Here is a 22,807-nt window from a genome sequence, read left to right as displayed (position 1 = left end):
TGCATGTGGTTTATAGGGAGCATGCGGATATCAACATTCTGTTGTATCCAGGTTAGTGAGAGTAGGTGTCTGTGTGTATGTCACAAGTACAGCCCAGTGTTCTTTTATGTGTAGCTACAAATATCCTTAACAAGTATGATGCTGTGAACGTGCTAGGAGAGTGTGCTTCCCACGGCGCATTGCTGGGGTTAGAACTGTCATGGTGTCACTGTGAGTTTATGTGCTGGCACCTGTGCGTGTCAAGCTATGTGTGAGTCGTGGGTGCATGTGTCGCCATCCTTCCTCTGTGTGGCTGTGTGTGCGTGTCCCCTGCAATGTGTGTGTGTGTGTGGTGCTGGGTGTGGGTGTGATGTGAAGGAGATGTGTGTCACTATGTCTGTGGGGGTCCTGCCTTGGGTCTGCCCCCAGCCCGCTCTCCTTCCCTAGTTCTGTGGCTCCCTCCCAGGCGGCATCCCTGCCCCTCCCCTCTTCTCCCTCCCAATCAGTCTGTGCAGGGGGGGGAGCTGGTGCTGCGGCCCCCCTCCTCCCCATCCAGGCCCCATAAATAGCAGCAGAGCCGGAGCCGGAGCTGGCGCCAGCGGCTGGAGCAGCAAGGAAGTCAGGGGCAGGGCCAGAGAGCTGGAGAGAAGAGACCCCAACTAAGAGCCCAGGTGAGCCCACCCTTCCTCCCTAATCCAGGCTGAGCCGTCCCTTCCCCGGCTCAGTCTCCACAACAACATCTCCTGTAGCTGTCAGAGAAGTCACCAGCTAGCCCTACCTGGTCCCCTCTCCACCACATGCCCCTACCTACCTTATGGCAGCCACATTAACTGAGAGACTTGTGGCTAGAAAGCAGAAAGCACCCCAAGCCCAGACCCTCCCTCCGGTATCTAGAAAGATATATCATCAGGAAGCTGGTATCCAGCCAGGGACTGGTCCCTGTTCCGACAGAGCTACAAGACTGTCACACCCTCCTGGAGATGGACACAGGACAGAGGGGGACAGACAGAGGGTGGGGCACTCGGGCACACCAGTGGACACTCACTCAGGAAGCAATGGCATGGATCAGAGAACTTCTCCCTGAGATCTGGACAGGCACAGAGAGATGGGATGACCAGCCATGAACTCGGGTCAGCAGGCCCCCGTTTGCTGCTGACTGAGGCTTGGTGACTCTGCCTGGGGGAGGGTGGTGCGCATGCATCCCACGGGCAGCATGGTGGGGGCCGTGGCGCCCCCAACACCCTGTCGCTAAGAGACGGTGCCTGTGTTGCCAAGAAGTGTGAGAACAGGGAGGGGGGAAGACTGCAGGCTCCTGGGGAGCTCCTAGGGAGCTCACGGCAGAGCCCCAGTCCTGACACTCACTCCCCAAGCCCACCACCCCTCCTTTCCCATCAGCCAACCGTACAGTGAGTGGGGGGGGGGGGCGCTAAGACAGTGGGTACAGTTGGGCACAAACTCCTTCCACTGCCAACCTGCTTCCTGTCCACGGCAGACTTTTTCCCTAAGGCCCATCCTCTTCAGACTTCCAGGGGCCTCCCCACCCCCTTGCCCCACTTCGGTTCCCTAGTGCCAAGGCTGAGTGCTGCACTGGCCCATCCACCAGTCGGGAAGCAGCCGAAGGTGCTGAGACAGCAGGAGGCATGAATCAATCGATGGCCTAGGAGCCAAGGCTGCCAGGAACCCACTTCTATCCCAACCCTCCAGTCTGTTCCAGCCCCATCCATGACACCTAGGCTGGCACAGTGACAGAGGCACAGGGCTCTAGACTCCTCATCTTTGCTGCTCAGAGCTTCAGGGAAGTCAAGCAGAGGGCAGGGGAAGTGGGCTGCCCTCAGGACCCCAGGACCTCAGAAAGAAGAGCAAGGATAGGTCCAGGACCCCCAAGAGACAAACTCCTCCTCTTTTTGTCCAGGCTGTCTGTTCTGTCTGCACAGTCATGTCGGACCCTGAGATGGGATGGGTGCCTGAGCCCCCAGCCATGACCCTGGGGGCCTCGCGAGTGGAGCTGCGGGTGTCCTGCCACGGCCTCCTGGATCGAGACACACTCACCAAGCCACATCCCTGTGTGCTGCTCAAGCTCTACTCTGATGAGCAGTGGGTAGAGGTGCGGGCAGCTAACCTTGTTAAACCCAGGAAAGAGGGAGGGTGAGTGGGCAATGGGAGCCTCATGGGGGGTGAGGATTCCAAAGGACCTTCTCTAGCCTAGTGGAGAACCTTGAATGTAAGTATGCCATCATTATAAACCCAAACGTTTTAGTCAGAGACTTACAGAGCCCCCAAAGGGCTGAGGTCTAGTAGTTCAGCAGTACCCCAAATTCAGAAGTCAGCTAAGAAAGAAAGGAGCTGGTTGACAGGGACAAAAGGATCAAGGCAAGTCCATGTGGCCAGGGAAGTACAGGGCAGGCATAAGTGGCCTTGGTTCCCAGAGGGTCCTATCCCTCCCACTACAGGTGGAGCGTACAGAGGTGCTTCGCTCCTGCTCAAGCCCCGTCTTCTCCCGGGTGCTGGCCGTTGAATACTTTTTTGAAGAGAAGCAGCCTTTGCAATTCCATGTGTTCGATGCAGAGGATGGAGCCACCAGCCCCAGCAGCGACACCTTCCTTGGCTCTACAGAGTGTACCTTGGGCCAGGTCTGCACCCCAGTTCAGTCCCTACCCCACCATCCATCAGCTTCTGCCTCTGGAAGCCACACTAAGAGAAGGGAACTCTGAAGCTAGTTCTGAGCCATGACATGTGCACCCTTGGACAAGATTCTCCCATCTGGTATTGGTGGGGGGGGCAGGTTATTCTCATAGTGCTCCTTTTGTTGTTGTTACTGTTGTTGTTGTTGTTGTATTTGGTGCTGGGGATTGAACCCATGGCTGAACAGGTAGACTACCACTGAACTACACTCTCCCCTCCCAGCACCTCTCTTTAGGCTGCTGTAGAAACTGAATCCACCCTAGTCCAATCAAAGGATCAACATTATGGACACTCTGTGGGCATTTGTTTCCCGCCCTCACACCCTTGTCCAGGGCAGATGCATGCCTTACAGCCAGGCTCCCCCTCCACCTCTCTTATTAGATTGTGTCACAAACCAAGGTCACTAAACCATTACTGCTGAAGAATGGGAAGACTGCCGGCAAGTCTACAATCACGGTAGGCAAAGCCATTGTGCTCACCACTGGGCCAAGGCCAATGTCCCCATATAGACATCCGCTGTGACACTGTGCTTACAGCCACCTTCATTTATGGGAAGCATATATGGCAGCCCTTCCGGTGGGGAAGAAATCCTTAACACGGTGTCCCTTTTACAGATCGTAGCCGAGGAGGTATCCGGTACCAATGACTATGTGCAACTCACCTTCAGAGCCCACAAGCTGGACAACAAGGTTGGAACCCCGGAGTGCAGGCATCCATGCCCCATTAGAGAGCCGCAGGCATCCCGCTAGACAGATTCCAGGGTCCCAGGCCAATTCTCTTCTCGGCGTTACTCTCTCCCCATCCTCCCTCCTCACAGATCTCACCAGACTCATGAACTCTTTCCCCCCGCATCTCCAGGATCTGTTCAGCAAGTCTGACCCTTTCATGGAGATCTATAAGACCAATGGAGACCAGAGTGACCAACTGGTCTGGAGGACTGAGGTGGGTACACAGGGCTATGGGATGGAGGTGGGCAGATTTGGGTAAAGAAACTTATACAGGAAGTGACAAGGTCCCTCCTGCCTCTCCAAGGTGGTAAAAAACAACCTGAACCCCAGCTGGGAGCCATTCCGCCTGTCCTTGCACTCTCTGTGCAGTTGCGACATCCATCGGCCTCTCAAGGTAAAGCCCCTCAGAGCACCCAGTCCGCTGTCCGAGACCCTCCCCAGGCCAGGATACTGCAAGCCTCCTCCCTCTTCCTCCTGTGATAAGCATGCGCACATCTCACAGCTCAGAGTTCAGCTTCCCACAGAGGTGCCTTTATCTGAGGCCAAACTCCCTGCCAGAGATTGAGCTAAAGAATGACATTTAGCAGGTGGCTTTGGGGTAGGTTAAGGACCTCTGTTTGGGCCTAGACACTGTGAGGCCCCAACACCTTTGAGGCCACTACAGAGCGCCCCTAAACCGCTTCTTCCCTCTTCCCTCAGTTCCTGGTGTATGACTATGACTCCAGTGGGAAGCACGACTTCATCGGCGAGTTCACCAGCACATTCCAGGAAATGCAGGAAGGAACAGCAAACCCTGGGCAGGAGGTGCCAAAGACCCCACGGGAAAATCTTGAAGGGGGGTTGGTTGCTGACCACATCGCTGTAGGTGACTGCAAATAGAGAGGGTGGAAAAATGGCCAGGCTTGGCAGAAGGACAGGGTCATGAGTGTCTTGCCTTGGAAGCATCAGCAGGGAAGGGCCAGAAGGTCTACTTGATGGGCGTCTGACTTTGCGGTGTGGGGTGGGTCTAGATGCAGTGGGATTGTATCAACCCCAAGTACCGGGACAAGAAGAAGAACTACAAGAGCTCAGGGATGGTTGTTCTGGCTCAGTGCACAGTAAGTCCCAGTTCACAACAGAAGCACCCACTGCTCCTGCCCGACCACAACCTCAGACCCACGCCCTTCCTTCCTTCTTAATTTTAAAAAAAACTTTACATTTATTTATTGGGAGTGTGCTCATGTGGACACATCAGTGCCACTGAGCCCATGTGGAGGGCAAAGAACAACTTTTAGGAGTCAGCCCCCTCCTTGCACTGTGTCTGTCCTGGGGATCAAACCCAGGTCTTCAAGCTTGGTAACAAGTACCTTTACCTACCGAGCCATCTCTCCGAGCACTTATTGTTTGCATTTCTTTATTTATTTGTTGTGTGTCTGACTGTCTGTCTATCCTTCCCTTGCTTTAAAGACTTGCTCTGAGAACTGGGAACCTTTGTTCCATCCCCATCCTCAGCTGCAACCTTTAAAACCCTAGTCCCCCACCCCTGCCCCACTTTCCCCATGAAGCCTTGCCAAAGCTTCCACCCGAAAGGACCGTCTCACCTACCTCATTACCCCTGCCCCTCTGCCAGGTGGAAAAAGTGCATACTTTCCTGGATTACATCATGGGTGGCTGCCAGATCAGCTTCACGGTAAAGCCCCCACCCCGGGAGGCAGAGGGATGACATAAGAAAGAGGGAGGGCCTAAATCCATGCAAACCGAAGGAAGCCAGAGTCTCACTGCCCTTAATAATTGGGCATCTGGTGTACCTTGCATCCAACACCCCACTCAGCTATGAGGCTGCCCGTGGGCTCCCCTAGATTCACCCTGGTTCTGTAACACATTCTAACTCTGGCCTAGCCTGTCTGTTCCCATGGCTGCAGCATGTCCCTTCCCAACCTTCACCCAGGTGGCCATCGACTTCACTGCCTCCAACGGGGACCCAAGGAGCAGCCAATCCCTGCACTGCCTCAGCCCCCGACAGCCCAATCACTACCTGCAGGCCCTGCGCACAGTGGGAGGCATCTGCCAGGACTATGACAGGTACGGGGTGGGGGGGGAGGGGGTGAAGGGGAGGGACAGGGTGGGGGTCAGGAAGGGAGGCCTTGCCCAGGACCTTCACAGCTTTCTCCTCTCTCCAGTGATAAGCGGTTCCCAGCTTTCGGCTTTGGAGCTCGAATTCCCCCAAACTTTGAGGTAGGCTGGGTACAAGAGACAGGAAGATGGCAGGGGAGACAGAAAGGAGATGCTCCTTCACTGCCTTGCCTCACTCTTACAGGTGTCCCATGACTTTGCCATCAACTTTGACCCAGAAAATCCTGAATGTGAAGGTAAGCTGGGGAAGTTACGTCAGCCTGCGCCACTACGGATGCTTGTGACCTCCTCAGGAACACAGACTACTCCTGCACACTCAGCTCCCTGACCCATCCCTTCCTCCCATCCAGAGTCTGTCTTCATTTGGGAAGAGCGCTATGACCCAGCATCATGCCCACCTACCTCTCCCGGCCCCAAGGACCATCTGATTCTCTCTCTCTCTCTCTCTCTGCTTAGTGAGGAGCTGGGAGCCACTTTGCTGTGCCTGGAGCCCCTGCTGACTCTGCCAGCTTCACCTCTTTTCTTTGCCTACAGAGATCTCAGGGGTTATTGCCTCCTACCGCCGTTGCTTGCCTCAGATCCAGCTCTATGGTCCTACCAACGTGGCCCCCATCATCAACCGCGTGGCTGAGCCAGCCCAGCGGGAGCAGAGCACTGGCCAAGCCACGGTGAGGAAGCAAAACAGACAAGCAGGTGCTGCCCTGCATGTCGAGGACCTGCATTTGGAAAGAGTATCGGAGCTCTTTCACACAGAATCAAGCCGTTTTCCCTTCTGCTCACTCCCAGAAGTACTCGGTACTGCTGGTGCTCACTGACGGTGTGGTGAGTGATATGGCAGAGACCCGAGCGGCCATCGTGCGAGCCTCCCGCCTGCCCATGTCCATTATTATTGTGGGTGTGGGCAACGCTGACTTCTCTGACATGAGGCTACTGGATGGAGATGATGGTCCCCTGCGTTGCCCAAAAGGGGTACCTGCAGCCCGTGACATCGTCCAGTTTGTGCCCTTCAGGGACTTCAAGGATGTGAGTATTCGGTACTCTCTTCCTGTGAAAGGGCTTCTCAGCAATTCATGCCCCCCAATCTGTTTGTCTTTCTTTCTTACTTTTCTTTTTTCTTTTATTTTTTTATTTATTTTATTTTATTTTTGGTTTTGTTGTTTATCAAGAGAGGGTTTCTCTGTGTAACAACCTTAGCTGTCCTGGAACTCACCTGTAGACCAGGCTGGCCTCGACTCGAACTCACAGAGCTCTGCCTGCCTCTGCCTTCCAAATGCTGGGATTAATGGCATGCGCTGCTACCACCTGGCCCAAATCTGTCTTTCTCATCCTCTTGATGTCCTTTAAAGATCACTAACATCCAGCATGCTACTCTGAAGCCCCACCAGTCACTCATTTGACCCAGCTGCTCCCACTCTCCGGCCCCTAACCAGTCTCCTTTCCTCTGCAGGCTGCTCCCTCTGCCCTGGCTAAGTGTGTCCTGGCAGAGGTACCACGGCAGGTGGTAGAGTACTATGCCAGCCAAGGGATCAGTCCAGGAGCTCCCAGACCCTCCACGCCAGCTGTGAGCCCCAGTCCCAGCCCGTGACTGCCTCTCCACAAGCCAACACCCCCTCATTCCTTCAGTGAGTTCTTGGGGATCAAAAGGGAGGATGCAAAATGGGTCCAAAGGGGCACTTCTGAACGACCCATCTGGGCTGCTGTGGCTGGCATAATGCTTTTGACTATCCTGCACCTCTCAGGTGCCTGTGCTGACCCTTGTGACTCTGGTGACCAGTGTCTCTGCCTCTTGGACCAGTGGTGCCCTGTGAGTCCTGGAAGTGAGTGGTGGGCCCTGCTGCCATCTCTTCAAGCCCCATACCCCTCAACTCTGTGGACCCTCAAAAACTTCCTTCAGTAATTTTGGCTTTATGAGTGTTAATAAAAGGATCTACCCCAGTATTCCAGCCTCAGATGCCCATTGGAGAGTCCATCACTCCCACATATACCATAGAAAAGGGGGCCCAATCTCCTTCCAAATCTGAGCCAGAGCTCCCCAAGCATGCTGTTGTCTCTGCAACCCCCAACTGTGTGCCAGTGGGAACTAAGGAGCCCCGTACTCTCACCTCCCAAGCCCAGGGGGGGGGGGGTCTAAGCACCATGGGCGTTAATTGCAGGAGATGGGGGAGGGTAATGAGGGGCTGTCAAGAGGGCAGGCTGATGCTTTCTTAGATCTGTCTCCAGAGAGGCCCCGCTGAGTATCCCAGGGGCTGAGCCCCAGCCCCCACACAGCTGCAGGGCAGGCCCTGGAGGGATGGTGGAGCGGTGAGGGGGTGCAGCAGGTCTGCCAATGAGTGAGGAGCACAGAGAGGACACTGAGGCCTGCAAGGCCTGGTTTTCCGTGCATGCTCTGTGCACCACACATTGAGGAAGCCCCGTTGGGTACTCTTACTGCTAACATGGCAACCGCAGCCAGTGTTGTTCTTTAACACGTCACACTTGGCTCCTTTCAATTTATATTGTGATAGCAAGTCAGAGTGCTATTTCTCCACTTATCTGAGGAAGTGAGTAAGGCTTGATTTTAACGCTTCAAGGTCAGTAAAGAGCCAGAACTGGAGCTGCCTAGCCACAACACCCACACGTTTCCTCACTGCCGTACCTCAGCTAGCCACGGGGTCTAGACATGCCACCTGAGACCTCGTAGATGCCTGCTGGTGGCCTGGTTTGTGGGCATAAGTGTCTGAGGACAGCGTCTCTGCCCTTGTGTGCCGGGCAAATAAGTAGGGGATGCAAGAGAGCCAATGGGCCTGGATTGAAGCTCCAAAGGACGGAAGAGGACACAAATGGAATTCAAAGTAAGGGAAAGGTAGGAGATATGCCACGTGCTTGCAACCCTAGCACTCGGAAAGTGAGGGCATGGCCGGGGTGGTGGCGCACACCTTTAATCCCAGCACCCAGCACACCAGGCGAGGCAGGCAAGTCTTGGTTGGTCTACAAAGTGGGTTTCAGGCCAGCTAGGGCTGCACAGTGGGACTTTTTCTCATAAAAGGAAGGCAGGAAGGAAGGAAGGGAGGGAGGGAGGGAGGGAGGGAGGGAGGGAGGGAAGAAAGAAAAGAAAAGAAAAAAAAAGAAAAAAAAAGAAAAGAAAAAAAAAAGTAAAAAAAGGATTGTGAGTTTGAGGCCAGCCTGGGCTACATAGTAAAAAAAAAAAAAAAAAAAAAAGGAACACAGTGTAAAGGAAGAAGAATTGAGATCCTAGGAGAGCTCCCTCTGCCCCAGCCTTTCCCTGCAACAATAGATGTCGAAAAGGAAGATGCTGAGAGTTCTCATAGAGAGGAACCCAAGCTAAAGAGGAAGGCCGCTGGCCAAAGGGCAGGCAAGGGAAAGGAATGAGCAGGGGTCTGCCATCAAGGACTGTGCTTTCAGTCTCCTGCATAGCCGAAGGATGAGCTAGGCTGAAGGAGGGGATGGTACGAACAAGAAATGTGATGGGAAGAGAAGAGACAGCTGGTCAGGGGGTGGGTAGTGGGGGCAGAAAGGAAGAAGGACATATGGGAGCCACGTCCCCCACACAGGACTGCTTCTCCCATTTATTATGCCCCTTGGAGGACAGATGACAGTGGCTGATGAGGTGGACACTCCCAGCTCAAAGCCTCTGCTCTGCCCAAAGGCCCTCCCCATATGTTGCTGAACTGGAGGGATGGGTTGCCATGGCAACTGTGAGACCTGGAGGACAGCCACAGACAGGCCTAGCTAGGGCCACTGCTGCTCCAGGACTTTGGTTGTGGTGGTGGTTAGTGGTGGGCGAGGCTCCATCTGGACCACTCCCCACCCCCTCCAATCCACTGTCATCGGCACTCTAGAACTGAGAGGAATACACTGCTCAACTCCGTGAAGGGTCTCTCTCTGCACAAATGAGACAAGCAATCTACCGAGATACAACAGACTCCCCCCAGACCCTCCCACCTCACTCCTCTGTCTCCCTCCTCCCAGCAGCCACACAGACCAGTAGCTGAAGCAGTGACGGAGAACTGACTCTTTTTAAGTTGCAAGAACTTTTACCCAACAACATTAGTTTTCCTGGACTTCGGGTTTAATTCACAAAAGCCACCCTCTCTCGGCTCCTGGTTATCCTTCAGCTCTGAGTGGCAAGAGGTAGCAGGGGCACCCTCTGCAGTTGGAAGGCCAAGGCAGCCTAGAGGGAGCCACAGAGAGCCGGTGCAAATGAAAATTTCCAGAGAAGCCAAGCTGTGTGTATCTACCGCCTGAGCTACAGCCTGGAGGCTGAACAGGGTGTCCTTTTGGTACCATTATCTTGGAGCCTCTTGGGGAGACCGTTTAGACTTGCTCACTGTGGAAGATGCCAAAACTAAGGCAGGGTCAGACGTCATCCAATCCAAATGAAAGTTAGATGAAGTAACTGAAATCCAATGGCAACTGCTTTGCTTAAGGTAACAGACAGACAGCCTGCGACACAGTTGAGACCGGTGCCCAGGTCTCCAGGCTCCCATTCGGGGTGTTTACTCTGCCGCTTTGGATTCTAAAGGTCACTGGCAGGAAAAATCATCTTGAGTTGATCTACTACTCTGTTTGAAGAAACTGAAATCTTGAAAATTCAGTAGTCCTCAAAAGGGGAGTACCTAGCATCAGTTAAAATGCAGCTTCATTGTTAATTACAGCATCAGTGCATTTCAGGTTGAAAACCTTGAATTAACAGCTAGATTGAAGGAGGGCGCTGCACCCCTCCCTCTCCTCCTATTGAGCACGCCACCCACCCACCCTCCACACCTTCACCCTCAGTACACGCACTAAGCCCCTGCAGAATTCAGTGCCCTGATCATGAAATAATCATGGCCTGCAAACGGGAAGGGGTCTCATCTCCAGGAAAGGGCGAGCATCTACGCTCAGACATGCCACGAGGGTCAGTAGTTTGGGAACATTCGACACACAGGACCTCTGGTAGCGATTTGGTGAGTGGTATACTCTGTATAGTGCCACCTACCCAGATACCTCCAAACCGCCACACCCCCTGCCCTAGAGGCTCAGAGGAAGAGGTGAGCGTGGTCGTCGGACCCAGGGCCGCTGGAGATCAGCCGGTCACAGCGGGCCTTGTAGAGGTCGCGCTCGCGAGCGAGTCGGGCCACCTCGGCCCGCAGTGCGTCCAGCTGGGCGGCCAAGCGGGCACGCTCGGCCTCCAGCCCGCGCCGCTGCTGCAGCCGCTTGGAGCGACAGGCCTGCGCGTAGCCGCGGTTCTTGAGTGTGCGGCGCCTCTGCTTCAGCCGCAGAGCCTCGTCGCGCCCGCAGCCCCGCAGCTGCCGGTTCAGCTCGCGCACAGACATCGAGACCAGCGCCGCGTCCGAAAATCTCTCGGGCAGCTGCGGAGGAAGAGTGCAGGGACCAGATCGGTGCAGGTCCCACCGGGCTAGACACTCGAGTCCCCACGCCAGTCAGGGAACCCTTGGGAGAGGGAGCATACAACTTTCACCTACTGCATGCTCGCTCTTCCCACAGACCCCACCCCAAGTTCCGACACGTCCTGGACTCCAGGGTTACGCGCGCGCGCACACACACACACACACACACACACACACACACACACCGCCTTGTGGCTCCTCCAAGTGTCGCAGTGTGAGCTCCGCCCCCCCGCACTCTAGCGAGCCAATCGCGCCTCTGGTCGTACCCTTCAACTGTCCGCAATGTCCTGGCGGACCCGCGCCCAAACAGACTGCCCTTGCCACAGACGACACGTTTCCCTGTCCTGAACTCCACAGCCCGGTGACCCTCAAGGATTTGGATTACATCCTAAAGCCCTCAACACCCCCATCTGTGTCTATAATTAATAGGATGAGTCCCAATCCTTTCTGAGAAGGTTAGGCACTGGTGGGGGAAAACAGAGCCATGAAAAAACTAACTTCAACCACAGCCTTTACCCAGCTAGATTCCACACAGCATTTATCTATTTGCTTCTACATAATCGCTCATCCCCCACCACGCTCATAAACTCTAATCCTTTGAGGCCCCTTCTAATCTTTTGTTTTGTTTTGTTGTTTTTTGACGGGGTCTCACTGTGTAGTGTAGCTAACCTAGAACACACTTATTGGACCAAGCTGGCTCCTAACTCACAGAAATCTGCCTGAGTCTGCCTCCGGAGTACTGGGATTAGATGCGTGAACCACACACAACTGTTGGCTTCTTCCTTATCTTCTCTCTGTACCCCATAATTCAACTATTCCCTTCCATTTTGAAAAATCAATGTCGTTTTCTCAAGGACCTTCTCTTTCCAGTCCACAACCCTCTCCAGGAATCCTCCCTCTCTTGATTGTCTCCTTCCCTACTTTTTCCTCCCCTCAGACCAACCTTTTGGTCACTTACCTGGGCATGCTGGGCTCCTGTCTCTCCTGGGCTCCCTGAATAGTAGCCATGGGGCCCTTCTCCAGGGACTGGGCCCTGGTTCTGAAGCAGCTCCACAGCCTCATCAGGACTCAGCCCCAGCACCTCATCAGCCCCCAGCTGCTGCTGTAGCGTGGCCAACCAATACAGCTCCTCCAGGCCTGGCCTGGGGTCCTCACTGCTGCCCATCATGCCCGGCTCACTGAAGGTGGGTGAAGGAGGCACCGAGCTGTAAGGTGTGGAGCCCAGTGAGGCTGTGGGGAGTCCAGGTCGGCCCTCTGGGGGTTCCCGCTTTATTTCAAACTTCATCAAGTCAAAGTCATTAACATATTCCATAGCCAGGGGGCTCGGGGAAAGGGCCATTCTGGGGGTGAGCTGAGAGAGGTGTTCCTGCAAGAAAAAGGAGAGGTCCGAACTGTTTGAGGGGTGTCTGCCATCCCTCTCTCTAGACCTCCTTCCCTCCAGACCCAAGTGCCCTAACACTAGAGCACTGGGACTCCAGAGTAGAGATGCAGCCAGCCCGTCTTCCCTGCACAGCCGCTTCCAGGCGGCTCCTGTCAGGCAACAAGAAACTGGAGGCCTGAAGGACAAAATGGGCAGCACAGCCTCTCAGGGCTTTGGTGCCTCTGGCATCTGTGAGAAACAACAGCAGCATGGCGGCACCCCAGTGCTGGGGCATGCTGAGGAGCTCTGTCATCTCCAGAGGCACAGTTCCATTTACAGTCAATTAAAATGTGGGCTTAATTAACGTGTGTGTGTGTGTGTGTGTGTGTGTGTGTGTGTCTCTGTGTGTGGCTGTGTGTGTGTGTGTGGCTGTGTGTGGCTGTGTGTGTGTGGCTGTGAGTCTCTCTCTGTGTGTGGCTGTGTGTGTGTGTCTGTGTGTGGCTGTTTGTATGTGCCTGTGTGTGTCTCTCTCTGTGTGTGGCTGTGTGTGTGTGTGTGTGGCTGTGTGTTTTAGGACAGTGGGAAGACACTAGGCTGTGAATTTTAGGGCCTAAGAACATTGTGCTGTTATCTTTATCTCTGAAAGCCTTCAGGATAGTATCACTTTACACATCTGTTCTATGGGTCAACAGACAAACCTCTTCTTCTCTAAGAGAGTTTCTATGGGGGAAAGGTTCTAGAAAGATCTGGACCAAGTGGCCAGTCTCTCCTAAGAGAACCCAGGAGGGTAGATCTTTGATTCAGAACCCGCTATGTTAATGTGAGTTTGAGCAGGTTGCCTTTGCTTTCTGATCCTGTGGGCAATTAGACTTTGAAAACTTCCCTGAAGACTGTTCTGTGGAACACTAATTCTGAGACATGCCCTAGAAGAGGCTTATACACAGGTAATTTTAGGGAAGGCTACCTCTTAGCCCCATCTCTTGCAGATTCACAAGCATGAAAGTATATTAACGCAAGAAGTCCTTGAGCAAACACGGTTCAACAGAGTGTGCCAAATTTCCAACACTGAGGAACTCTCCCGTGTTCACCTCACTAGTTTACACATCCCAGTGTGGATGTCCCAGCTCTAGCTGAGCTCCCAATTCCCTAGGCCCAGAAGTGGACGTGCTCCGAGTATTATCCCCCAGGCTTGGGCTCTAGCTGCCTCTTGACTCCCTCTTTTCTTCAGCCACATCTCAGATTCCACACTGAGCAGAGAGGTGGACAAGGAAACAAGGCTTCTCTTCCTTTCCAGGGGAGAGCTGGCCGCTGCAGAACCACTCAACCATGAAGAGAACAGCGGTGCTAGAAGGAGCTAGACTTTGGCAAAAAGAAGATGGCGCGACACTGATTGTGGTGTCCAGAGAGACAGGAGACATTAAACAAACACTAAGCAGGGAAAGTTGCCTATCTTTCTGAGATGGCAGCAGCCAGAGCAGGAATGCGGCAGGGTACAGAAGAGTGAGATCATAAGATTCGACAGAGAGCAGACTGCAGGGGTCAGAGGAGAGGCTCTAGGGGGCAGGCCCAGCACCAGGTCGCCAGATGTACTCACTTTAGGAAGGGCAGAGATGACGTAGTTGGTGTCAGAATCAGAAAGGCACCGCTTTGCCAGAGGCTAGAGACTCCATAGAGCAGGGTCTGGTGCCCCTGTCTTCAGAACAAGGGGGCTATGGGTACAGAGCCCAAAGGGCACTCTTAAAGAGCTAGTTCTTTGAGATCATCTGTAGCCTTGGAGCCTCAGCCAATGAGATAAAGAGCTTATTTGCATATCTCATTGGCCTGCGGCAGGGACGCTGAGGACAGTGAAGGACAGGTACCACCAGTTCTCAAAAAAGGAAAAGAGGCATCTGCCCCCAAGAAAGCGTCTTACTGTTGGCCATACTTACATGTGCGAACAACCGTGCATATGACATAACCTCAGGTCAGTCAGGCTAGGGCTGGTCAGAGTCTAGGCAAACTCCATCTTTTAGGACTCCACACCTCCTGTCTACATCTGTGGGACAGATACACCATCCCCGCCCATTCTCGGCTGGCTTGCTGGGTCCTGCTTCCTCTTTTCAAGCTTCCTTTCATTCCAGCCCCCGCCCACCTTCACCCCGGCTAACCTTATACCTCTTAGAGACACTGTATTAGAAAGATAACAAATTTTCTCCACGAAGAATCCCGCTCTGAACAACCCGACCCTAAGACGAGCTTGAGAAAAGGGACGGAAAAAACGGACCAGACTCCTTGTCTTTTCTCAGGTCACCAAAAAGGGCTGAAATCTAATCACGACATGTTACCCTCAGGAGACCTCTGCTTCCTCTCACCTTTTCCCTGTGTGGGTCTCAGTTCCCCCCCCCCTCCTCCTTGCTCGCTCATTATGATTCCCAGACGGCTGGGATATGACCTACATTTTCAGTCTAATCTCCTAACACCTCTTAGGGCTATCATCCCCCAGTGGGAGCTGGAGCAGGGATACTAAGACTTAGCCAAGGAGATGTTTAAACCTGCCTGAAGCTGTTTAAATAGGGTCTGTACTAGGATAAACTCCAGATATTAAAGGGTATTCCCCCACCTTCTGAGGACACCCAGAAAGTTAGTAAATAGATCTTCTTTCCCAATGCAGAGTAAGGTCTTGGCTCTGTCAGTCCCAAGAGTCCTCAGTTATAACAATTAACCTAGTCCCAGTCTTAGGCGTTACCAAAGAGCTGGGAGATGCAGATTACTTAAGACTATGGCTCCCAAAGTATGGTCCTCAGATCAGCAATAGCAGCATCTCTTGGGGACTTGAAGAAACCAGTTCTCTGGCTTTACCTCAAACTCACAGAATCAGAAACTCTGTGGTAGGGTATAGACATCAGTGATTTAATAAGCCCTTCCAGATGCCTACCTTCAACCCATCTTCTCTCTCTCTCTCTCTCTCTCTCTCTCTCTCTCTCTCTCTCTCTCTCTCTCTCTCTCTCTCTCTCTCTCTCTCTCTCTGTGTGTGTGTGTGTGTGTGTGTGTGTGTGTGTGTGTGTACCTGCTCTACATCAGTTTTCCATCAGTGCTTGGATATAAATACCCCCCAAAGGCCCTGTGTTGAAGGCTTGTTTCCAGAGAAGGGCATAGCTGAGCAGCATTCGGATGAGGGTGTTAAACTTCTCAATGGGTTTATCAGTTGAGGAGTTCACACGCAATGGGCTGTAGGGAGGTGGGGCCTACCTGAAAGAAAGATGCCTGTGAAAGGTATATATCTTTTTTTTTAGTTCACTCTTATATCTTCTCCCTCCCTCCTTCTCTCCCTCTTTCTCTGTCCCCACTTCTCTATTGGCTACACCAATATTCTCCATCATGATGTTAGATTTCTCCATCATGATGTTAGATTTTGAACCAAAGCAATAGTAACCATCCACTGAAACTGAAACCATTGGCCCACAGAAATCTCTCCTCCTTTGATTTTTCTTAGACTTGTCACAACAACAACAACAACAAAAATAACACAATTGCTCCAATAAATACCTGAAGTAATCAACTTTAATTGGAAAGACGTTTGTGCTGGGCAGTGGGGGCACACACCATTGGTCCCAGTACTCTGGAGGAAGCAGAGGCAGGCAGATCTCTGTGAGTTCGAGGCCAGCTTGATCTACAGAGTGAGTTCCAGGACAGCCAGGACTATTACACAAAGGGGGAGGAGCAGGGGGGGGTGAAGAGGATTGTTTTCCTTCCGTGTTTTGCTGTCATACGGATTCCAATCTGTGAGCACTTGGCCCCATTGTATATTGCCTAGGGTGAGTCAAACTGTCATGCAGGGACACCTTAAAGCTACTCACACAAAAGAGGAAGGGGCTAGGGCCCTGTTTTCCTCATAGATATACCCAATGACCAGAAGACTTCCCACAAGGCCCCACTTCTTGAAAATTTCACCACTGCCCAAGTGACAAATTTTGAACTCATGTGTCTTTGGAGGACTTTTGTTTTTTGTTTGTTTGTTTGTTTTTAGAGATTGAGTTTCTCTGTGTTAACAGCCCTGACTGTCCTGGAACTTGCTTTGTAGACCAGGCTAGCCTTGAACTCACAGAGATCCACCTGCCTCTGCTTCCCTAGTGCAGGGTATAAAGACACGTGCCACCATGTGTCACCCAGCCTTGAAGGACACTGGAAATCCAAGTTTTCTCCACATAGACTAGAGACTTAGGTCATATGTCACGACTTCCCCATGCTTGCGTCTCTATTATGTGTAGTCTGTTGTCACTGTGCAAGTAGAATTGCCACTCTTCACCTGGACCTGTTGCTTGTTTTCTCAGGAAAAAAAACAGGAAGTTTACAACCCAGAACCAGCTACACAATGGGAGTAGGGATGATGAAAGCGAGGAAGCCCACATACATGCCTGTGGAATGTGGCTGTGCAGTGGACAGCCAAGAAAGAGAGCTTAGAATTTCCCTAAAGGAAAAAGGATTGGCAGCATCGAGTGCAGGCCCTTTTCATGCCTGCTCTGAGCTAGCCAGACACTTGCTCCCACCAGGCAGCTGTCAGCTCTCTCCTGATCCTCTTGTTTACAGGAGGACTCAGAGAAGACATGGGAGGGCTAAGCTCTGAGGGGCAAAGGGAGTCAGGCCAAACAAGCTCAGGCAAGCTGAGCTCCTCCAGCTTCAGACCCTCCCTGGGCAAAGGTGTTGGGATGTGATGGCCAGGCTCAGAGAAGCACTGTGCTCACTAGTGGAGACCTGGGGGGCAGAGAACAGCCCAAGCACACCAGGGAAGACTTGGAGGATAGGAAGTAGATAATGACCCTAAAAGACTCCTGGACATGTGAGGTTACACATGCCTGTAAACACAGAACTGGGGAAACCCAGACAGGAGCATCATGAGTTCAAGGCCAACTTGAACTACAGTAGGAGAGGGGAGGAGAAGAGAAAGAACAAAAGAAAGAAAGAAAGAAAGAAAGAAAGAAAGAAAGAAAGAAAGAAAGAAAGAAAGAAAGGAAGGAAGGAAGGAAGGAAAGAAAGAAAGAGAGAAAAAAGAAAAGGAAGGGAGGGAGGGAGGGAGGGATGACGCAGAGACAACATTCTAGGATGTCACTCACCCCCCGCCTCCTCTGCTCTGCACATTAATATTAGAATCCTGAAAGACCATTTCTCACTCCTAATTTTGATTTTGACTTTGCTATGTAGCCCAGGCTTACTCAAGGTCACAGCCCTCTGCATCACCTCTGGAGTGCTGGCGTTATAGGTACGCACACTGCCACCCCTGAGGTCACCTCTAGTTCTCTTCTCTTCCTCCTAATAAGCCCAAAGATCCCCCAGTATACCCCATATATATTTGACAAATATTTGCTAGACACCGTTATGTGCTAGGCATAATGAATTCTCCGTGACCTAGGCTACTGCTGGCCTACCCTTCATGGCCTAGAGACTGATAAAACTGAAATCACATCACTAACTTCATCCAGTGGATCTCAGCCTTCCTGATGCCACGACCCCTTAATGCAGTTCCTCATGAAGGGGTGACCCCCAACCATAAAATTACCTTTGTTGTTACCTCATAACTATAATTTTGCTACTGCTATGAATCATAGTGTAAATAACTGTGTTTTCCAGGGGTATTAGGCGACCCCTGTGAAAGGGTTATTTGACCCCCAAAGAGGTCACAGCTCACAGGTTGAGAACCACTGCTTTAGTCCCAGGCAGGAGCAACTTCTGACCTGTATTCTCTGATTTGGAAGCTCCATCCTGGTCTTTCTAGGACTGAACCCACCCCACGGTGTAAAACATCCAACCTTTCTCTGGTTCCTCAGAATCACACTCCAGGTATCCAGAAATTTCCTACCCAAAGCCTTCGTCCCTGGCTCTAGACTCACATGGGCCTTTTTCCTGGGCTTACCCTTCCATGACTGGACCCTGAGTCCAAAGGATGGCTTTCAGGAGGTTGTGGACAGAGATGGATATTTGTATGAACATAGTCCCTTACAGACTGAAATGGCATCTAAAGTAGGAAGAGAGGTTGATCCTCATCTGAAAGCTGCCTTTCCCCACATCACAGCCTTCTGGACGGAGCCCTGAGGACTCAGATGTAAACACCAAATCTGAACAAGTCTTTCTAGACTACTATGAAATATGTGTAAATGCAGAAAAATTAAAAACATGTTTTATTTAATACTTATTACCTTAAATTATTTATACTTCTTTCAATGAAAGTACTAGGGATTGGAGATTGGATCTAAGACCTTAGTGCATGAAAAGGAAGCACTCTACCCATGAATTCTTTTTGGGGTGGGGTGGGCAGTCTCACTAAGCTGCCTGGACTTGCCTTAAACCCCCCGAGTAGCTGGGATTAAAGGCTCATATCACCTCAGACAGATGAATCATACATTTTACATATTTAAAAACAAAGCTCACAGGCTATACTATTTGTACTCTTGTCCCAGGCACAGAGATGCTTCTACATTAAAAAAAAAATACAGACAGGCTGGAGAGATGGCTCAGCAGTTAAGAGCACTGGCTACTCTTCCAGAGGACCCAGGTTGGATTTCCAGAACCCACATGACTGATCACAATCACCTGCAACTCCCATTGCAGGGGATTTAACGCCCTCTTCTGGCCTCTGAGGAAACTGCACACAAACATGCTATTAAAAAAGATTTTTAAAAAAATCTCTTCCCACCCACAATTCATATTCATTCATTTATTTCCAATGAAGGGTGCATTCCTGTCATATACCACTTCTGGCTTTAGAATTTAGAAGACCATCTTTGTCATACAAAATATCTATGCTCACTTGAGAACTTCCAAAATTTTAACTGTTTACAGTCTTAGAACTTATTTTTAAAATGTGGTTGCTAGTGGAGAGGCATCTCCAGGGACTCTGGCAACTCTTCACCTAAATGTTCCTTACTGACAGTGCCCTGCTGCCCAAGCCCTGAGTGCAGGCCTAGCATCGTCTTGTCCCAGTGGGAATTTATTACGCAGAGCCATAAACTTCCCCGTTTTGTTAGTATCGGCTAGGACGGTAGGATGGACAACATCGCATTTGGTCCCTCAGAGGCTGGCAGCTTTGTGCGCTGCCTCTTTACTGTTGCTGGAATTGTTCTGCTTTTAACTCAATTCGGATCTGTGGGAGCCTTCCTGCCTCCCAGAAAATAAAAACTGATGTTTTTTTTTTACATTGTTTCTAGAATTTAAAGTAAAAAATGATGATACAACCCAAAATTTTCTTATTTCAGAACCTGACAATAGATTGCCTTAACACAGACTCAAGATCAGAATATCTTGTCCTCTAAGTTTAGATTAACTGTTGACCCCAGGGGTTTTGATCAATACCAGCAAAGCCTTTTTCACTAGGCATGCTCAGAACTTTGGTGTGTGCATTCGTGAACAAGCACGTGTGGTCCTGGGAGGGTGAATGTAGTGATGGCAGTGGACCGCTTCCCGCGGCCCGGCTCTCGGCCACCTGGCTAGCTTATGCCCCGAAATAACAACACACAAATTGTATTCATTTAAACACTGCCTGGCCCATTAGTTTTAGCCTCTTACTCACATCTTGACTAACCCATATCTAATAATCTGTGTAACACCACGAGTGGTGTCTTACCAGGAAAGATTCAGCATGTCTGACCTGGTGGCTGGCTCCATCGTGACTGTCTCACTGAGGAGAGGCGTGGCGATTGTCTGAGCCATCTACCTCACTTCCTTCTTCCTGCTCTGTCTACTCCACCCACCTAAGGGCCGGCCTATTAAATGCACCAAGGCAGTTTCTTTATTAACGAATGAAATCAACACAAACAGAAGACTCTCCCACATCAGGTATCTATCAGTGTCAGATTACAGTCCTGGTTCTGTGTGAGAAGGGCCGATAAAACAGCACAAACAGCCCTCATTTTGTTTTGATGAAGGCTAATGGTAATTGTTCTCAGAACTGGACTTTTTTTCCCCTCAAAATTAAAGATTTTTTTTCTTTTGGATTTAGTGAAGTATTGCTAGCGGAAGCCAGTTTGGCATGGTGAGAGATGTCAGACTTTTGAAAGGTGTGCAGCCTGATTTAAAGCCAAACCCTGAACCCTTTTAAAGATAATAAAACATTTTACATGCAAAAAAAAAAGTGTGGTTGCGAAGAAAGTCAAACGCCACTCTAGTATCTTAAAATGATTTGGCTCTGTATGTTCATTAACTTCATTCAAGATCCATTCCATTTAGCTATGAAAAAAAATTTTGTTCATTCATGAAAATATGTACCAATAAAATACAGTTGTTTATCTGCTTAAACAAGCAAAAAAGTCTCTCTCTCTCCCTCTCCCTCTCTCTCTCCCTCTCCCTCCCCCCCTCTCCCTCTCTCTCACTCTCACACACAGGCATGCACACACACACACACACACACACACAAGCACACACATTTTTTTTATTTTGAAACAGACAAATATCTGATTATATTACCTGGGCTTACCTGGGGCTTCTGTACTTAAACCATCCTCATGCCTCAGCCTCCAAAGCAGCTGTGACTACAGGTGCAAACTAATCCTTTTAATTGAGATGAGTGCGCTAAAGAAGGGCAGGATGCTATGAGACTTTATTTCATAAAGATGTGATATTTATTTGTTCATTGATTTGCTTATTTGGAGAAAGAAAGAGAGAGGAGGTAAAGGAGCAGATTGCAGGCACCAGTTCTCTCTATTCTGTAGGTCCCAGCCGCTAAACCAAGGTGATAAGTCTTAGCAGCCAAAGCCTTAGCTTGGTGGGCCATCTCTCTGCCACCATGAAGATGTACTCTAATAGGAGCTGTGGCAGGGACCTTCCTGGAATAAGCATCCCAACACCAGTATAGACTAGAGTAGCTGTCAGTGGTGGACCAAAGCTCTTGAAAGGCTTCGATACCAGATCTAGTTTGTATTCTCATTTTCTACTCTAAAACCACGAGGTGGGGTAGTCAAACAAACAGGATCTTACAGAAGCGCACATAACATTCAGCAGATGGCTGCAGGCAACGGCTCATGCTTTCAGCTGTTTCTCCAGGTCATTCTGTTCCCGGTAGCAAGTGAAGTCATGCACTAGGCTGTCCAAGCAGCGCTTTAAGCAAATCACTAGATGAATCAATAAATCAGTGCCTCAGAATTGACCTTTTCTACTTTAGTCTGCTTCCAAGTAAGGGCCAGGCTGCCTAAGGAAGTCACATTAAACTAAGACTGGTCAAATAATCAAACATGAAAACATGAAGAGGGTGGAGATTCCAGGCGGCAGGGAGAACTTATGAAAGGCTCTGAGGTAGGAAGGAGGTAGACTGAATCATCAAACTGAAGTCTGACCAGACAGAAGGAGGTAAAGAAGGGGAGCGAAATGGTGACGGGTAGGAAGGAACAAGGTAGAGCAGGGCCGGCCACTTCACGGATAAGGTGTAGGCTTTCTTTAAAGGCAATGAGAAGCTGCTGCAGGTTTGTCCATGGTGACACGGCTAGGATCACATTTGTCCATGAAAAGATCTATTCAGCACTTTTGTTTGTGCAGGGGAGCAAAGTGGACTCAGAGGTGGAGCTGGAGCGCAGACACGGCTGAGCAGAGTTTGCAGATATTGAAAGCCGATGCCAGCACCAAAGTCTAGTGGTGTGTGGAGAGGCAGCTTCCGGTCGTGGACACTAATCGAGGACCATCCCGCCCTCTCCTTCACACTATGTCTGACTGCAAGGGGCTCTGCATATAAACAGGTAGCCTTCGAATCTATCTGTCCCCACTTGATGGATACAAGTGGCTTATTGGGACAGACTTTCAGGGGGAGTGAGAGAAAGGGCTAGAGAGAGGGGAAAATGAATTATGTTGCCGTTGCAATCAATGTGATCCATACAGCTACAACAGTCCCGTAAAGTTAGCTTGAATTGAGGCAAGGAGGTAAGCTTCTGTATTCTTCCAAGGGCCAGTCATTAGACACACTGCCCCGGGAAGGGGCATTGCATTTGCCAGCACACCCCGCTTTGGTCTCAGAGCATGCTTAAGTATGTACAGCAGGTCCCTTTTTCTTTAGCTCCCCTTCGCCACAGTGCTTAAGAGGGCACAGAAAGACCTTTTTAGCCCATTTCACTTGCCCTATTTTTAACCACCTGTGGCCAAACATGGTCCAAAAATATTAAGTTAGTTTTTGGGATAGTTTGTGCAAATTTTTTTAAGATAGATAGATTGATTGATTGATTGATTGATTATGTATACAACATTCTGCCTCCATGTATGCCCGCACACCAGAAGAGGGGGCACCAGATCTCATTACAGATGATTGTGAGCCACCATGTGGTTGCTGGGAATTGAACTCAGGACCTCTGGAGGAACAGACAGTGCTCTTAACCACTGAGCCATCTCTCCAGCCCCCTGTGCAGATGTTTTTGAGGCAGGGTCTTACTCCATACCCCAGGCTGGCCTCCAATTTACAGTAATCTCTCCACCGTGGTTCCTGAGTACCAGGATTGCAGGTGTGAACCATGCTCAGAAAATGCATAACTTTTATAATGTGTCATTCACCTTTGAATATGAAGTGTCCCCCTGGGTCTGTATATTGACTGATAGGCTTTGAGGAATGA

General features: G+C 50.8%; 2 protein-coding genes across 4 annotated transcripts; one reads left to right on the top strand and one right to left on the bottom strand.

Annotated features, from left to right (window-relative positions):
• The first annotated feature begins 1,915 nt into the window (after nt 1-1,915).
• Nucleotides 1,916-7,086, top strand: Cpne6 (copine 6). Of its 2 annotated transcripts, none has more exons than XM_038309893.1 (15): nt 1,916-2,083; nt 2,430-2,609; nt 3,043-3,117; nt 3,276-3,350; nt 3,520-3,603; nt 3,694-3,783; nt 4,089-4,193; nt 4,400-4,486; nt 4,999-5,058; nt 5,317-5,450; nt 5,549-5,603; nt 5,686-5,737; nt 6,036-6,169; nt 6,291-6,524; nt 6,949-7,086. In XM_038309893.1, the coding sequence occupies exons 1-15, from the start codon at nt 1,916-1,918 to the stop codon at nt 7,084-7,086; spliced, it is 1,671 nt and encodes a 556-aa protein (XP_038165821.1). The 2 variants fall into 2 exon arrangements, with proteins under 2 accessions (XP_038165821.1, XP_038165820.1); XM_038309892.1 differs by having other exon boundaries at nt 6,288-6,524.
• Nucleotides 7,087-10,519: 3,433 nt separating this feature from the next.
• On the bottom strand, nt 10,520-12,230 carry Nrl (neural retina leucine zipper). 2 transcript variants are annotated; one of them, XM_038310624.1, is made up of 2 exons: nt 11,850-12,230; nt 10,520-10,852 (listed from the first exon to the last, which is right to left on the bottom strand). In XM_038310624.1, exons 1-2 carry the CDS (start codon nt 12,228-12,230, stop codon nt 10,520-10,522), a joined length of 714 nt encoding a protein of 237 aa, XP_038166552.1. The 2 variants fall into 2 exon arrangements, with proteins under 2 accessions (XP_038166552.1, XP_038166553.1); XM_038310625.1 differs by having other exon boundaries at nt 10,520-10,854; nt 12,167-12,230.
• Nucleotides 12,231-22,807: the final 10,577 nt, after the last annotated feature.

This window comes from Arvicola amphibius, chromosome 13, assembly GCF_903992535.2.
Source record: "Arvicola amphibius chromosome 13, mArvAmp1.2, whole genome shotgun sequence".
NCBI classification, from domain to species: domain Eukaryota; kingdom Metazoa; phylum Chordata; class Mammalia; order Rodentia; family Cricetidae; genus Arvicola; species Arvicola amphibius.
This window is presented reverse-complemented; position numbering and strand designations above follow the sequence as displayed.

What these genes read in the sequence shown, in the direction of transcription:
- Cpne6 (XM_038309892.1), top strand. Translation starts at nt 1,916, where the DNA reads ATGTCGGACCCTGAGATGGGATGGGTGCCTGAGCCCCCAGCCATGACC. An exon ending in ACATCCATCGGCCTCTCAAG is followed by an intron (nt 3,784 to 4,088) that starts GTAAAGCCCCTC and finishes CTCTTCCCTCAG; the next exon opens with TTCCTGGTGTATGACTATGA. An exon ending in GCTGCCAGATCAGCTTCACG is followed by an intron (nt 5,059 to 5,316) that starts GTAAAGCCCCCA and finishes ACCTTCACCCAG; the next exon opens with GTGGCCATCGACTTCACTGC.
- Nrl (XM_038310624.1), bottom strand. Translation starts at nt 12,230, where the DNA reads ATGGCCCTTTCCCCGAGCCCCCTGGCTATGGAATATGTTAATGACTTT. An exon ending in CAGGAGCCCAGCATGCCCAG is followed by an intron (nt 10,853 to 11,849) that starts GTAAGTGACCAA and finishes CTTCCTCCGCAG; the next exon opens with CTGCCCGAGAGATTTTCGGA.